At 55.4% G+C, this 15,559-nt stretch overlaps 1 protein-coding gene across 1 annotated transcript; it reads left to right on the plus strand.

Moving 5' to 3' along the window:
* ALDH3A1 (aldehyde dehydrogenase 3 family member A1) lies at positions 5,415–11,469 on the plus strand. Its single transcript, XM_018064042.1, has 10 exons — positions 5,415–5,576; positions 7,158–7,389; positions 7,693–7,778; positions 8,008–8,216; positions 8,777–8,894; positions 9,358–9,499; positions 10,080–10,246; positions 10,657–10,756; positions 11,096–11,226; positions 11,312–11,469. The coding sequence occupies exons 1-10, from the start codon at positions 5,415–5,417 to the stop codon at positions 11,324–11,326; spliced, it is 1,362 nt and encodes a 453-aa protein (XP_017919531.1). The 3' UTR covers positions 11,327–11,469.

Below are 15,559 nucleotides of genomic sequence, written 5' to 3' on the forward strand. Positions count from 1 at the left end.
AGCTCGAGTTTGTGATGTGTCCCTGGAATAATGCCTCACATCATGCCTGCCGTTACCTAACAATTTCACGTTTGCCTCTAAAGACCTTGTACTCATCCCTTAGAACAGTTTCTCAGGTTTTATGCCCTCAGCCTAGCTTCTTGACCACTTGAAACATGTGAACTGAATTCTGTGCCTCGGACCAATGTAAAATCTCTTTCTTATTCACATCATTACCATCAATCTTCCCAGGAGTTCCAAAATATAGTTACATACATACATACATAGTTTACAGAATATAGTTTTGTAAATGCATATATAGATATATATATGTCTATAACATATAGCAGGTATTAAACAATAAATAATATGATTTCCTTATAGCAACTTCTTAAAAGAATAAAAGATCAAAGGGATCAAAGGGAACTCTTCCCAGTCACTGGTGAGTCAGTGGTTCTCCACCTTTACCTGGATGCCTCGGAATCCCTTAGAGGCCTCAGAATCACTGGGAGGCCTTTTTTAGTTCAGTCACTCAGTCATGTCCGACTCTTTGCAACCCCATGAACTGCAACCCACCAGGCTTTCCTGTCCATCACCAATTCCCGGAGCTTGCCCAAACTCATGTCCATCGAGTCGGTGATGCCATCCAACCGTCTCATCCTCTGTCCCTTCTCCTCCTGCCTTCAGTCTTTCCCAGCATCAGGGTCTTTTCCAATGAGTCAGTTCTTCACATCAGGTGGCCAAAGGATTGGAGTTTCAGCTTTAGCATTGGTCCTTCCAATGAATATTCAGGACTGATTTCCTTTAGGATTAACTGGTTGGATCTCCTTGTAGTCCCAGGGACTCTCCAAAGTCTTCTCCAACACCGCAGTTCAAAAGCATCATTTCTTCAGTGCTCAGCTTTCTTTATGGCCCAATTCTCACATGCATACATGACTACTGGAAAAACCATAGCTTTGACTATGTACAGACAATTGTTGGCAAAGTAATGTCTCTGCTTTTTAATAGGCTGTCTAGGTTGGTCATAGCTTTCCTTCCAAGCAGCAAGTGTCTTTTAATTTCATGGCTGCAGTTACCATCTGCAGTGATTTTGGAGCCCAAGAAAATAATGTCTGTCACTGTTTCCATTGTTTCCCCATCTATTTGCCATGAAGTGATGGGACCAGATGCCATGATCTTCATATTTTGAATGTTGAGTTTTAAGCCAGCTTTTTCACTCTCCTCTTTTACTTTCATCAAGAGGCTCTTCAGTTCCTCTTCACTTTCTGCCATAAGGTTGGTGTCATCTGCCTATCTGAGGTTATTGATATTTCTCCCAGCAATCTTGATTCCACTTTTGCTTCATCCAGTCCAGCATTTCTCATGATGTACTCTGCATATAAGTTAAATAAGCAGGGTGACAATATACAGCCTTAATGTACTCCTTTCCCAGTTTGGAACCAGTCTGAGTTGTTCCATGTCCAGTTCTAACTGTTGCTTCCTGACCTGTATACAGATTTCTCAGGAGGCAGGTGGTGGTCTGGTATTCCCATCTTTTGAAGAATTTTCCACAGTTTGTGGTGATCCTCACAGTCAAAGGCTTTGGTGTAGTCAATAGAGCCAAGTCAGTCAGTCAGTTCAGTTGCTCAGTCATGTCCAACTCTTTGTGACCCCATGGACTGCAGCACACCAGGCTTCCATCTATTACCAACTCCTGGAGCTTGCTCAGGCTCATGTCCATTGAGTCAGTGATGCTATCCAACCATCCCATCCTCTGTTGTTCCCTTCAGTAAAGCAGAAGTAGATGTTTTTCTGGAATTCTCTTGCTTTTTCTATGATCCAACAGATGTTGGAAATTTGGGAGGCCTTGTAGCATCACCAGTGGCTGGGCCTCAGCCAGAGCTTCTGATCTTGTTGAGCAGGGGGGCCTGAGAATCTGCACCCTCGACAGTTTCAATCCCTTTGTTAATAGCACCTTATTAATAACTGCGATGACACATGACTTTGTTCCTGCCTCTGTGTGCCTGCTTTTGCTGTTCCAAGCCTCCCTGCTGTTCCTTCCCTAAATACCCCCCATTCAGTTCGGACTCTGTTTCCCCACTCACCCATTGTGGGACCTTCATCAGAAGCCCTGCGGCATCTTATGCATCTTGCAGCCATTGCTGCTGCTGCTAAGTTGCTTCAGTTGTGTCCAACCCTGTGCGTCCCCATAGACAGCAGCTCACCAGGCTCCTCTGTCCCTGGGATCCTCCAGGCAAGAATACTGGAGTGAGTTGCCATTTCCTTTTCCAATGCATGAAAATGAAAAGTGAAAGTGAAGTTGCTCAGTCATATCTGACTCTTAGCGACCGAGGACTGTAGCCTACCAGGCTCCTCCGTCCATGGGATTCTCCAGGCAAGAATACTGCAGTGGGGTGCCATTTCCTTCTCCACTTGCAGCCACTACAGGTTTCATATTACTTTGAAACGCTCTCTGTTCACTTCATCACATCACTCACTTATTGAGCATTTACTCTGTGCCAGACAGTGTTCTAGATGCTATGGACTCAGCAGTGAACAAAGCAAATTCTAGGTGGTGGCCAACAGATGGCAAACAGAATAAGTAGACAAATGGCCTGTCAGAGGCTGATATACCTTCTGGAAAAGAACAGCGTGGAGGAAGAGGAGGAAGCGCGGTGATGAGGGTTGGTGGGCGGCGATACAGGGAGGGGCATTCCAGGTGGAGGGAGGGGGCAGGACGATCAATCCAGGAGGGAGGTTGGGACCCCCAGACGTGGCGAGGCTGGTGGGTGAAGGTGGCAGGCAGTGCCTGTGGGAGGCCCAGAGCCCGAGGTGTGTGCAGGGGAGGTGTGGGCAGTGTTCAGATGCATTTTCCACACCTGCCTCCACCCCCCCCCAACCCCACCCCTGAGCAGACACCCAGCAAACACCTGTAATTAGGGAAAGGGGCTTCCCGAGCTCTCCCTGCCCAAGCGTCTCTGGCCCCCAGGCGACCATATTTGGGAGATTCCTGGGCATTGGTACTGGTTTGTGATCCTCTTCTCTGCTGTTTAACAGGAGGGCAGACCCACATACAGTGGGGCCCACTATAGACAGTCCCAGCCTGTGGCTCCCCAGGCTTGGCAATCTCGCTTCCGTGGGGCATCTTCAGGGAGCTGCGTGCACAATCACCATGACTGTACCCTGCCCCCCGCCCCCTGCCCTTATGTAACCAGGGCGGTGGGGAGAATGGCAGCTGGCACCTGCACTTGGGAAATCTGGAAGCTGTCAGGTCAGTCTAAATCAATCCGCAGCCCCTGGGCAAACACAGAGGCTCCTTTGGAAGGCTGGACCAGGCCCCACCCAAGCCTTGCGGACACATTCTTGCATTTCTGAACCGGACAAAATCAGACAGCCCAGTCCTAATCCCCCAAACTGGGAGCAGATTACAATGCCCCATGTTTGAAAGCTGTTTTGTTCTTGTTACGCAAACTTCCTGGGGAGGGACTCCCAGGACCAGGAGAAGGGTCCTTAAATGCATCACCTCTAAGCTGACATCCATTCCTGGAGCTCCATCCCTGGGAGAGCCTGTGTCGAAGGTAACCCTCTTCCCCTTCTCTTCTTCTGGAGACCTCTAGCTGCAGCCTAGCGGGGAGTGGTCCACCCCTGCAGCTGGTCCTCCTACTCCCAGGAGCATCTTCTGAGTATCTAAGCTGTGTGCTGAAGGTCCGAAGCTCACGTCTGGCAGCTCCAGGGAGGTGGGGCCCCCTGGGGCCCTTGGAGCAGGGGGACCTGGGGACACTGGGTGAGGAGGCTTGATTCAGTCACCCGGAGGCAGAAGAGTCCCTTAGAGAGAGCATTTAATGTCTCTCAGCTTCACTTTCCTCGTCAGTAATGTGGACTATAGCAGCTCCTTCTTCGTGGGCACTCCTTCAGAGTGAGGATATCAGTGAGGATATCTGTGAGGCTCACAGGGGATGCTGACCCCTGCGGACACGGTGGCGCAGGTGAAGCCATGGTATATATATACCATGTATAATAATACATGCACATATACCATACATATTGTGTATATGTGGTGCAGTGCTAAGTCGCTTTAGTCATGTCCGACTCTTTGTGACCCTATGGACTGTAGCCCACCAGGCTCCTCTGTCCCTGGGATTTTCCAGGCAAGAAGACTGGAGTGGGTTGCCATGTCCTTCTCCAGGGATCTTTCCTACTTAGGGATCGAACCTGCATCTCTTATATCTCCTGCATTGGCAGGCGGGTTCTTTACCACGAGGGCCACCTGGGAAGCCCCATATAATGTCTTTTTTTTTTTTAAGTGGAAATAGCCTTACTGTGTTTTTTCTGCTGTCAGAGATCACATTGTGTCTGAAAGTGGGTGGATACCTCTGGGAGGATTACAGGAACTACTGGGGGAGAGGAAGGAGGGACACTTAACTTTTCTCTGTGTCCTTTCTGTATCTTTTACATTTCCTACCATGAGCATGTATTACCTATTCAAAAAGTGAACAAACGTGCAGGATCTTAGATTCTCAACCAGAGATCAAAACTGCACCCCCTGCAGTTCTTCAGTGGAAGCTCGGCGCCCTAACCATTGGACAGCCAGGGAATTCCCCCCAAATTAACAAACCTTTTTTGAAAATGCAAATTCGCTGCAGAAAATGAAGCCCTTCAGAAAAATGCAAGCAAGGATAACCTCTAATCCACCACCCCCTACCTCCCACCCCACCACCAGAAGATTGCCATGCCAGGGCCTGCCCCACCGGCTCTTGCAAGTGCACACATGCCTGGCTATCTGATGTGTGTGGCCTGTTCCGTTTCTTACTCCTCGTGCCCCGGACAAGGTCGACAGTTTCAAGACCCAGCCAGCCTGGGTCTGTCTGGGGAGAAGCCACCAGTGCTTTTGAGAATGAGGCTCAGTCCGAAAGGTGGGGCGTGTGTCCTGATGCTGGGTTCCTTTACTCAGTGTGGGTGTGGAGTCACCACCTGGGTCCTTTAATCTGATCTGGAGACTGGGCTGGTCGGGTGTGCCTGGAGAGCACTTGGAGGGTTTGCCTGGGAGTGTCAAAAGCTCCGCACATATATAGAGGTGGGCGTGGGGCTTGAGAGATGCCAAAAAGGGCCTGACCCCAGCACACTGCCAAGACCCCACAGTGAGCAAGTGTAGACAATCTTAGGACTCCAGGTCACCGCTGCCGGGTCCCCAGTGTGAGGGTCCGTCATCTGCTGGTGGGCAGGGGTAGCCTGCCAACCAGGACAGTCCAGACTGCAGGGTTAGGGAGCTGAAAAGGCAAAAGGATGCACTTCCCAGTGACCCCAGGGAGATCATCCTATAAAATCAGCAGCAAGGGTGGGTGTTGCCCTGGGGATCCTAGGTCTCCTTTCCCTGCGCGCGAGGCGCCCCAGGTCCATGCGCCCGGCGGAAGGGCGCTCTCCTTCACGCTGCAAGGAGCTCTCCATTCCCAGGTACCATGAGCGCAATCAGCGAGGTGGTGCAGCGGGCCAGAGCCGCCTTCAACTCGGGTCGGACGCGCCCGCTCCAGTTTCGAGTCCAGCAGCTGGAGGGGCTGCGGCGCCTGATCCGCGAGCGAGAGAAAGACCTCGTGGGCGCGCTGGCTGCGGACCTCCACAAGGTGCGCTGGCTGGACCACCGGAGTCGAGGACTGCGTGCTCCCAGGAAGTCCGCTGAGCGCGGAGGCGGGGGCAGAGTGCTCCACCCCTTAACAGAGAAGCCTCTTAGTCCCCCAAACACTCTGCGCGGCTCTGGGATGGGGCGCGCCCTCCTTTGCCTGCGCGAGGCGCTCCGGGTCCATGCGCCCTGCACAGGGCCAGAGGCTCTTTTCCACCGTCTGTTACCCCGCTCCTGGCTTCACTCCCTTCTCCACCCAGCCCAGCGCACGAGGCCACCACTTTAACCATCTCCTGCTAACACGACACCCCTTCTGGCCTCTCTTTCCTCCATCTCTCAGCCCACGCGGAGCCCCATGTTCTCCACACCAAGAAACAGCCCAGTCTGGCCCCTCTGCTGGGGTCTGCCCTCCCTCCCCATCCTTTCCTCTTTCTGAGCAAATCAGACCCCTCCAGATTCTCAGCCCCTTCCCCCCACTGCCCCCAAGTCACTTGGACCTGCTTCCACTCTCCCGTCTTGCCTCGGAGGGGAGCAGAGAGGCTGTAGTCTACAAGCCTCTGCTTCCTGGCCCTTTGCTACTGTATTATTTTTTAATCTCTCAAGATTTCTAACCTTAAGACAAAAACCAAAGGCAAGAATATCCAAGTGGTTGACCTCACAACTTCCATCTTGCTCTGCAAAGTCACAGTTCTAGAGAGAGCTGTTTATTACACCTGCTGCACTCCCTCTCTCCCCACCCTGCACACTGGCTTCCTCCCCACCCCACGCCCTGCGGTGGGCTGCCCAGTCCCTCCTCCCCTGGCTTGAGGGTCTCCTGGATTTCCTCCTGACTCTCTTTGGTTGCATCTTTCTTATAGCCACTTTCTCAAGGTGGTCTTCTTAGGGCTCTGTCCTGGGTTCAAGTCTTGTTTTCATCTATAAGCCTTCCAGGACACCCTTCAGCTCTGTTCCCCTGGACTCACTTGTTGTTTAGTCGCTAAGTCATGTTAGACTCTTTGGGACGCACATGCGCTGTAGTCCTCTAGACTCCCCTTCCATGAGATTTCCCAGGCAAGCATAGCAGAGTGGATAGCCATTTCCTTCTCCAGGGGATCTTCCCGACCCAGGGATCGAGCCCATGTCTCCTGCATTGGCAGGCGGAATCTTTACCATTGAGCCACCAGGGAAGCACTCCCTGACTCACTAGGGACCCTCAAATCAGGTCTGAGGTCCCCTTGGGCACCTTGAACTCAACATGTCCAACCTGCCTGAGCCCCAGCACTTGAAGAAAGGGGTCCTCGCAGCTCACCACCCAAAGGTTAATCCTCAGTCCCACCCCCTGTGCCTTCTTGGTGGGTGCTCTGGGCTGGGGATTCTGCAGTGAATGGCTCCCATGCAGCAGAACAAGTCAAGTTCTAAATGGGCCCACCTGGAGGATAAGGTCCTGTCTTGCTCCCATTTTGCAGATCTGGAGACTGAGGGTAGGAAGCTCACTCGGGGTCCCAGAGCTGGGAAGCAGGACCACCAGGGGCCCTGGGGCCTCTGCTCAGAGCCCCCACTGCAGGGCCCTCACCCTGGGGTGAGCCTCACTGAGCCCTCTCTCTAGAACGAATGGACTGCCTACTATGAGGAGATTGTGTATGTCCTGGAGGAGATCGACTACATGATCAGGAAACTCCCTGAGTGGGCTGCTGACGAGCCTGTGGAGAAGACCCCCCACACCCAGCAGGATGAGGCCTACATCCACTCGGAGCCCCTGGGTGTGGTCCTCATCATCGGCACCTGGAACTACCCCTTCAACCTGACCATCCAGCCCATGGTGGGCGCCATCGCTGCAGGTACTGTGGGCCCTGCTCCAGGTCGGGGAGCCAGGAGGGGTCCCCATCCTCCCCTGCAGAGGAAGGGGTCTGGGGTGCTGAGGACTGGGCAAAGATGGGGCCTGCGGTCAAGGAGAGGTTTGATGGAGCTAGTTCTCTGGGGAGGCTGCAAGGACCAGAGTATTCAGCCAGGCCTCTGAGTGCCCAAGGCCCAGCCAGGTTCGGATGTCCATGCAGCCCCGCCTCCTGCCATGTGTCCTGGGTCCCTTGGAGGACAGAGTGTGGGGTGGCCCTGGTGCAGTCCCGACTCTCTGTGCTCTGCAGGGAATGCAGTGGTGCTGAAACCGTCAGAGCTGAGCGAGAACACGGCGAGCCTGCTGGCCGCCATCCTCCCCCAATACCTGGACCAGGTAACGGGCTCCCCCAGCACACTGAGAACTGAGGCCCGGCCAGGTCTTTGGGGTGGGGAAATAGTGAATTCTTGCAGCTATGGGCCGAGCCACGGGTGGGGCGAGGACAGCTCAGTGAGGAGAATGGACCCCCGAGCCAGGAGAGGGCGTCTGCTCAGTGGTGCTGCCCGGGCGGGTGGGGAGGGGGCTGTGGCCATGTTTGAGCCTCGCCTCTGTCCTCGCTCGGCAGGATCTATACCCTGTGATCAACGGGGGTGTAGCTGAGACCACGGAGGTGCTCAAGGAGAGATTCGACCACATCCTATACACTGGGAGCACCGGGGTGGGCAGGGTCGTCATGATGGCTGCGGCCAAGCACCTGACCCCCGTCACACTGGAGCTGGGGGGCAAGAACCCCTGCTATGTGGACAAGGACTGCGACCTGGACATTGCCTGCAGGTGAGAGGCTGCCCCCAACATAGGCGGACAGCAGGGCACCCCAAGTGACACCGACGTAGCCCTGTCCTTGGGCACCTGTGGTCCTGGCAGGAGCTGGGGTGGGGGCACCATGTTCACAGAGAGAGTTCGGGAAAGACTTCCTGCAGGGGTGGGGGCATCGAGCCAGAGCCCTACCAGCCTTCACACACTGCATGCCTGGCCTCTGGGGTGTGGGGACACCTGGCCGTGCAGGTGACACCTGGCCGTGCAGGGCTCAAGGCTGTTGAAAGAGGGGTACAAAAGCCACCTACCCCAGACCCCCTGCCCCAGACATCCTCCTGCCAGTCAGTGATGAGGTCACTGCAGGCCCAGGGATCACGTCCAGGGTCATGAGTGTGCTCTGGCAGGAATCTGGAAACCAGCAGGGCACCGAGGCGTGCCCCCCCATCCCCATGGACAGTTCACAGCTCAGCCCCTTACAGCCTGACTCTGGGCTAACCAGGCCAGAGGCTTGTTCCCAGGGAGCCCCCTCCCACCTCCCCATGGCTGGCAGAATGCCCTATAACCTGGGGTTCTCACAGACGCATCGCCTGGGGAAAGTTCATGAACAGTGGCCAGACCTGCGTGGCCCCTGACTACATCCTGTGTGACCCCTCTATCCAGAGCCAAATCGTGGAGAAGCTCAAAAAGTCCCTGAAAGTGAGTGCTGGCGCCGGGGGTGGGTGACGGGTTGCCAGGCAGTGAGATGGGCGTGGACTAAAGAAAAGACTGAATTTTTTTTCTGATCATGAAAGTAATCCACACTCACTGTAATTTGGAAAAGATTAAAAAGCACAGAGAAGGAAAAGAGCTCTACCTGGAATCCCACCCTCTAGAGGCAGCCGCTGCTCATGCGGCATGTCCCCTCCGACCTCTGTGCTGTGGACGCATGTTCGAGCCCACTGTGATGTCCAGACGCCGTGCATGTACTTCTTTCAAACAACAGCACTTCATGCCCCGGGGAAGGCAGTGGGCAGCAGGGGTGTGGCAGCCCTGTAGTTTTTAGTGGCACCATTCCGCCAGGCAGTGCCCACATACTCCCAATTTGGAGTTGCTGTGGCCTTGCAGCCTGTGGCCACGATGAGGGTCCAGTCCTCACCTGGAGCCTGCCACCTCCTCACAGGAATTCTACGGGGAGGACGCCAAGAAGTCCAGGGACTACGGGAGAATCATCAACTCCCAGCACTTCCAGAGGGTGATGGGCCTGCTGGAGGGCCAGAAGGTCGCCTATGGAGGCACCGGGGATGCGGCCACCCGCTACATCGGTGCGTATGCCAGCCCTCCAGAAGGGCTGGTGGAAATGGGCACAGACCCTCGAGGGGCAGGCGAAGCCCTGTGGTGCATATAATATAGCCCCTTTCACCCATGGCCCAGGTTGACTCCAGGCCTCCCCATGGGCAGGAGCTGGGTGCCACCTGGGAAGCCCCTCCTCAGACCATAGCCCCCCCACCCCCAAAGCCTAAAGGAGCCCCACCTCCACTCCATGCCAGTAGCTTCAGCAGAGGGTGCTAGCAGCAGAGGCCATGGGAGACCCAGGTGTGCCAAGCGGGAGGGGCCTCCTGCCTGGGCCCGGGGGGTCAGCAGATGGGGGCCCACTTGGCCCCCAGTTTGCCGGGAGGCAGAGGAGCTCCAGCAGGGCTCATGTGGCCTGAAGTGGGGCCCCCAGGGACCCCCATACTGGTTATGCCATTGTCCTCCCCATGACCCTCCAGGGTGGAGCCCAGCTGGAGGGCCTCCTCCTGCCCCTCGCAGAGCCCAGGGACCTCGTCTGTAAAGGGCTGGGAGAGAAGGCCACGTGCCTGGGCAGGTCTGGGTGCCAGCTAACGCTGGCCTCTCCCTGCCTAGCCCCCACCATCCTTACGGACGTGGACCCCCAGTCCCCGGTGATGCAGGAGGAGGTCTTCGGGCCCGTCCTGCCCATCGTGTGCGTGCGCAGCTTGGAGGAGGCCATCCAGCTCATCACCCAGCGCGAGAAGCCCCTGGCACTCTATGTCTTCTCACCGAATGACAAGGTGGGCCAGGCGCCCTCCCCAGGGTCCTGGGAACCCAGCTCAGCACCCCTGCAAATGCAGACTCAAGGAGCAGATTCCAGCCCCATACTCCCTGCCGTGCGATGTTGGGCAAGTCCCCTAACCTTCCTGAGTCCCTTTCCCCTCATCTCTGAAGTCCGGACAGAGCACTGACTGAGATGTTGACCCACTTGGTGCTATTCTCGGTGTTGTGGGAACTACTGCTCTTCCCATCTTGGCACAAATCCCCATGGGGAGAGTGGGGGACCCAGCCTGGGACTCTAGAGGCAGGGGGAGAGGCCCCAGGCTGGGCTCAGCCTTCACTAGCTCGCATCCTTGTAGCTCCTGGACTCGCACAGGTGGGGAGGGCTGAGGGGTCCTGGGTGGAGACTGAGGCCATGGGGCTATTGCAGGTGATTAAGAAGATGATTGCGGAGACCTCCAGCGGCGGGGTGACAGCCAATGATGTCGTTGTCCACATCACCGTGCACTCGCTGCCCTACGGGGGTGTGGGTGAGTCTCGGGGCTGAGCTTGCCACCTGCTGCCCCACCCCGGGTATCCCCCATCCCTGGGCTGAGTCTGAGATTCCCCCAGCTCCTCCTTTGCCTGTGCACCCAAAAGCCACATTGAACCTCGAGACTCTCACCTGGGCCCTGAGAGAGGCCACAGAGTCACTTAGTGGCCGGTCAGGGTGAGACTCTTCAGGCCCAGGGCTGCGGGCACCGCAGCGGACACCCCAGGTCAGGGATTGGCCCAGGCAGGATAGGGGATCGGCCCGGGCAGGCGGATGGGAGAAGGGGCACAGGAGGGGCATCAGAGTCTTGGGCCACACTGAACCGGCACCCCTGCAGGGGACAGCGGCATGGGGTCCTACCACGGCAGGAAGAGCTTCGAGACCTTCTCGCACCGCCGCTCCTGCCTGGTGAGGCCTCTGCTGAACGAAGAGACCCTCAGAGCCAGATACCCGCCAAGCCCGGCCAAGGTGAGAGGAGGGAGGTGGGGATGGGGGTGGGGTGGGGGAGCCACCGGCCAGATAAGGGCCTCACTGCCCTTCGTGTCCCCCACAGATGCCCCGTCACTGAAGCGGTGCCCTGGCCTCACCGTGCTGCGCCCTCGGAGTGCTCCCCTGGCTCCCCCACTCCTCGCCCCCTGCCTGGCTCCCAGTGCTCGGAGTGCTCCCCTGGTGCCCCCCTGCTCGAGTGCACCCTTCCCACCCAGCCCTGCCCCCGCGCTACACTAAGCATAGAGCAATAAAGCTTCAGACCAGCCCCGGACTGCGTGTCTGCACCCCGCCCCTGCCCCCTCCAGTCCCATCCCACCTCCACCCCCCATCCCCCACCTCCCCGGCCCCCACCTCCCCGGCCCCCGCCCTGTCCGGCCCCACCCCGCTGTCAGCTGAGGAGCAGCAAAGTTCTCCTCAGAGCTTCCCTTTGGCCCCAGGGCCCTGGAACTTGGGGATGTCCGCTCCATTTCAGGGAGAGGGGGGCCAAGGAGGCGGGGGCAGGGGGTCCCTGGTGAGACCTGTGGTGGATGGCCCACACGACCCCCTGGGTGACTCCAGTGTGCTGCCTCTGGGGTGGGAGGATGGGGAGCTGGGGCAGCACTGGGACCCCGCGCAGCAGCTTCTGGGCCGGGGTCTGGCCTGAGGGGCCTGAGGACCCGGGTCAGGGTCCAGTGAAGACTGTGGGAAGCAGGGCGTCGATCAGTCCGGTGGGTGAGGGGAGACTGGCCGACCCTGGCCACTGGCTGTCACCTCGTCCGCTCCAGAAGGGCAGGGGAGAGGACGAGGTCACTGGATCTTCTGTGTGTGCCTGTTACTTATTTTGCAAATATCCAAATAATTGACTGAAAACGAAAGCAAAGTCTTCCCCAGACCATTTCCCTGAGTCACTGCCCCGTCCCTACCCTCCTCCCCTCCACCCCCACCGGGCTGACCCCAAAACACTTAGTCCCCATGGCAGCCCCCTGCCAGGACACCCCTCCTTCCAGCACTCTCCCCCTCACTCTGGGTTCCAAGGACACCACACTTCAGTGCCCCCACCTCTCCAGCTTCTCCTCCCAAATTAAAGTCTCCGGCGCCCTGGCCCTAAGCTCCAGACTCCCGCATCCAGTAAGATTTAAGCCAAATTAACAAAGCATCCTGCTCAAAAGAGGTCCCTTGACCTCCCAGAAGAGCCACCCCCAGGCCAGAGGAGGAGGAAGGAGGAAGGCTCGGCTGAACCCACCCCTCCCCTCCACCACCAGCAGCTCTGTGCACCCTCCACAGAGGAGGAAGCCCAGGCTTGGAAGCGGTGTAGCCTGGTCTCCCGACACCATTCACAGGGTCTGTGTCTCCATGTCTCCTCCCTGACACCATGGAAGTGTCACTTGCAGGGATGTGTCCTCAAAACCCTTGCCTGAGATGGTGTTGAGAGAGCTGGAAACACGCAGCTTGGAGAGGAGATGGTTCAGGGTCTCCAAACAACTGATCTGCGTCGTTCTCTGTGCTCTGGGAAAAGTCACTGTTGCCTCCCTCCTCCCTCGTCCTCCTCTTCCCACTCACCACCTCTGTTACAAGACTAACAGTCTAAGCTGTTGTATTGTGATGTTCTACACCTGACCAACAGGACTAACCTGGACTAACCCTATTTCCTAACTAGATTTAAACTCAATAGAAAACAATGAAAAAAAACCGTAATCTCACTATCGTGATCCCCTCTACTGTTTTTTTCCTGGATTAAGGAATGCGCTGAAAAAATATTTGCACGATTGATTCAGCCTTTCCAAACAATTGCTATCGTGCAAAACGTAAATGACCAAGACCCATCCCAACTCACAGTTCACCAGTGAGAGGGGGTAACGTTCTGGGTGGCTCCTCACAACCCTTATCACACTGGACAGAGGGCATGGAGGGCACCTTGACGTCCCGATTCTTAGCTGGGCAGCTGAAACCTTGGCAAAGCACCCTTTGGCTCCACTGTTTGGTGCTTCTAGTATTTAGAGTCTCAGAAAACAAGCAAGCAGTCTGCTGTGATCACAGTCTCTTCTTTTGCTGTTGTTATGAAACAGAGGGGAGATTTCCTCCACTCATTTGTTGCTTCAGCAAAATTTTTTAAATTATTTCTTACTTTTTTGGCCATGCCTCACTGCCTGTGGGATCTTAATTCTTGGACTGGGGATCAAACCCATGGCCCCTGCATTGGAAGTGCAGAGTCTTAACCACAAGAGAGAGAAAAAAAAAAACAGCAGTTTTTTGAGTGGACAGTCCTGGGTGCTGGGGACATTGTGAAAAAAACACAGGGTCTGTGCTTCTCAGGAGGTGTGTTTGATTGGGGTGACTTAGGAAGGGGTTGATAGGGGTGACTTAGGTGATGCTGCAGGAACAGTCTGACCTCAGAGTGGCCGTGGTGAGTGCCACGGGAGGCTGGCGGGGCTCTGTTCCTGGAACTTCCCCCCACCCCTGCTAACGGCGGTCTCCTGTTCAGAGCAGGCCTTGGGGGCTCACAGAGGAGGGGGGCAGATGCAGAGGCCCACACACAGGTCACCTCCACTCACATCCCGTCTCACAGCACCCCTGTCCCAGCGGAAGGAGGAGCATCCCTGTTGTTGTTCAGTCACGTCTGACCCTTTGTGACCCCAAGGACTGTAGCTCGCCAGGCTCCTCTGTCCATGGGGTTTCCCTGGCCAGAATACTGGAGTCAGTTGCCATTACCATCTCCAGGGGATCTTCTCCACCCAGGGACTGAACCAAAGTCTCCTGCATTGGCAGGCAGATTCCTTACTACTGAGCTGTGGAGGAAGCCCAGGAGCATCGATACTGGGCAGCAAGTGTCTGCCACTTGTACGGACCAGACAATAAGAACAGAGATAAACAGACACCTGGAAGAGCACCTGGAAGGCGGCTGGTGCCTCACAGATGATGGAGAATCTGTCCGCAGGCAGGGAAAACCATTCAGGAGCTGAGGGAAGGTAGGCCACCACCCCTGGTCAGGGCCCCGAGAGCTCCCCTGCCCCCAGCGCCTCCTTGCCCACCCCCCAGCCACCTCTCTCCCTGCACACATCGTTATCAAGGATCCAGAGCCTTTGATTCTGTGTTCTGGAGTGGAAACTGAGCATTAATACATTACATGTATGTATGTATTCATATATATATTGTGTATAGAAAGAACTTACAAAGTTATATTTATATATATATACACACACAAAAAAATTTGAAAGTATATATATATTTTAAAGTTCTCTAGAGAAGTCTAATATTCTGCCAGGGTTGAGCCCCCCTGGCAGAAGCCAGTACTGAAGTGTATTTTTCCAGCCAGTGACTGGGTGAGGATGGGCATGCCACCCAGTGTGGGCAGTGGGATGTGAAGGGAAGTCAACAGGAGTTAGATTCTGGGACAGGTTCCTCCCTGATGAAAACAGAAGCACTAGAAGGGATGAGGGTCTGAGAAGGTGATGTGTCTGGATGGGACACCTGGAACAGTTCAGCCATCTCATGACCATGAGGACAGCTCCCTGAGCTCAGTAGACCTGCTAAGAACGGGGCAGTTGGAAGATGGAAGCAACTTGGCTCGTGGAAGATGTTACTGAACTGCTGGCCCTGTTCTGTCTTTGGAGTCTTTGTTATCCATGATGATAAAATATCTCAAAAAAAATTTTTGAGCTGTGTTTTCTCAGCTATTTATATTTGAAATCATCTTATCAGATGGACAGACTCACCCTGCCCCACCCCCATCCCATCCCTACCCATCCTCTGGCTGGTGTCCTTCTCTCCTCCTCTTTCCCTTGGTCTCTCGGTATCCCAGCATCTTCCCAGCAGGACTGCTTGTCCTCTCTGGCAAGTCCTTCCTCCCTGGCTCCCTCCCTAATCCTGAAGCAGCTGCTGGCTGGCCTCTAGGTGCTAAACTCCCATGCACACCAGTTCTTCCTTCCAGCCACTGCTGCCCACATGCCCTGAGTTCTGAACCAATGGGAGAGGCCAAGGGGGCATCTGGAGGAGGACTGCTTGGTGTCTACTCCAGGACCATATCAGGCATGTCAGAACAGAAAGCGGAATCCTCTGTAGGTATTTTCAATAGTTGTTCAGTTGGTAAGCCGTGTCTGACTCTTTGCAACCCTGTGGACTGCAGCACACCAGGCTCCTCTGTCCTTCACTATCTCCCAGAGTTTGCTCAAACTCATGTTCATTTCAGCCGATGATGCCATCGAACCATCTCATCCTCTGTCATCCCCTTCTCCTTTTGTCTTAAATCTTAACCAGCATAAGAGTATTTTCCAATGAATCAGTTCTTTGAATCAGGTGGCCAAAGTATTAGAGCTTCAGCTTCAGTCCTTCCAAT

Source organism: Capra hircus, chromosome 19 (assembly GCF_001704415.2).
Source record: "Capra hircus breed San Clemente chromosome 19, ASM170441v1, whole genome shotgun sequence".
NCBI classification, from domain to species: domain Eukaryota; kingdom Metazoa; phylum Chordata; class Mammalia; order Artiodactyla; family Bovidae; genus Capra; species Capra hircus.

What these genes read in the sequence shown, in the direction of transcription:
- ALDH3A1 (XM_018064042.1), top strand. Translation starts at nt 5,415, where the DNA reads ATGAGCGCAATCAGCGAGGTGGTGCAGCGGGCCAGAGCCGCCTTCAAC. An exon ending in GACCTGGACATTGCCTGCAG is followed by an intron (nt 8,217 to 8,776) that starts GTGAGAGGCTGC and finishes GGGTTCTCACAG; the next exon opens with ACGCATCGCCTGGGGAAAGT. An exon ending in TCTTCTCACCGAATGACAAG is followed by an intron (nt 10,247 to 10,656) that starts GTGGGCCAGGCG and finishes GGGCTATTGCAG; the next exon opens with GTGATTAAGAAGATGATTGC.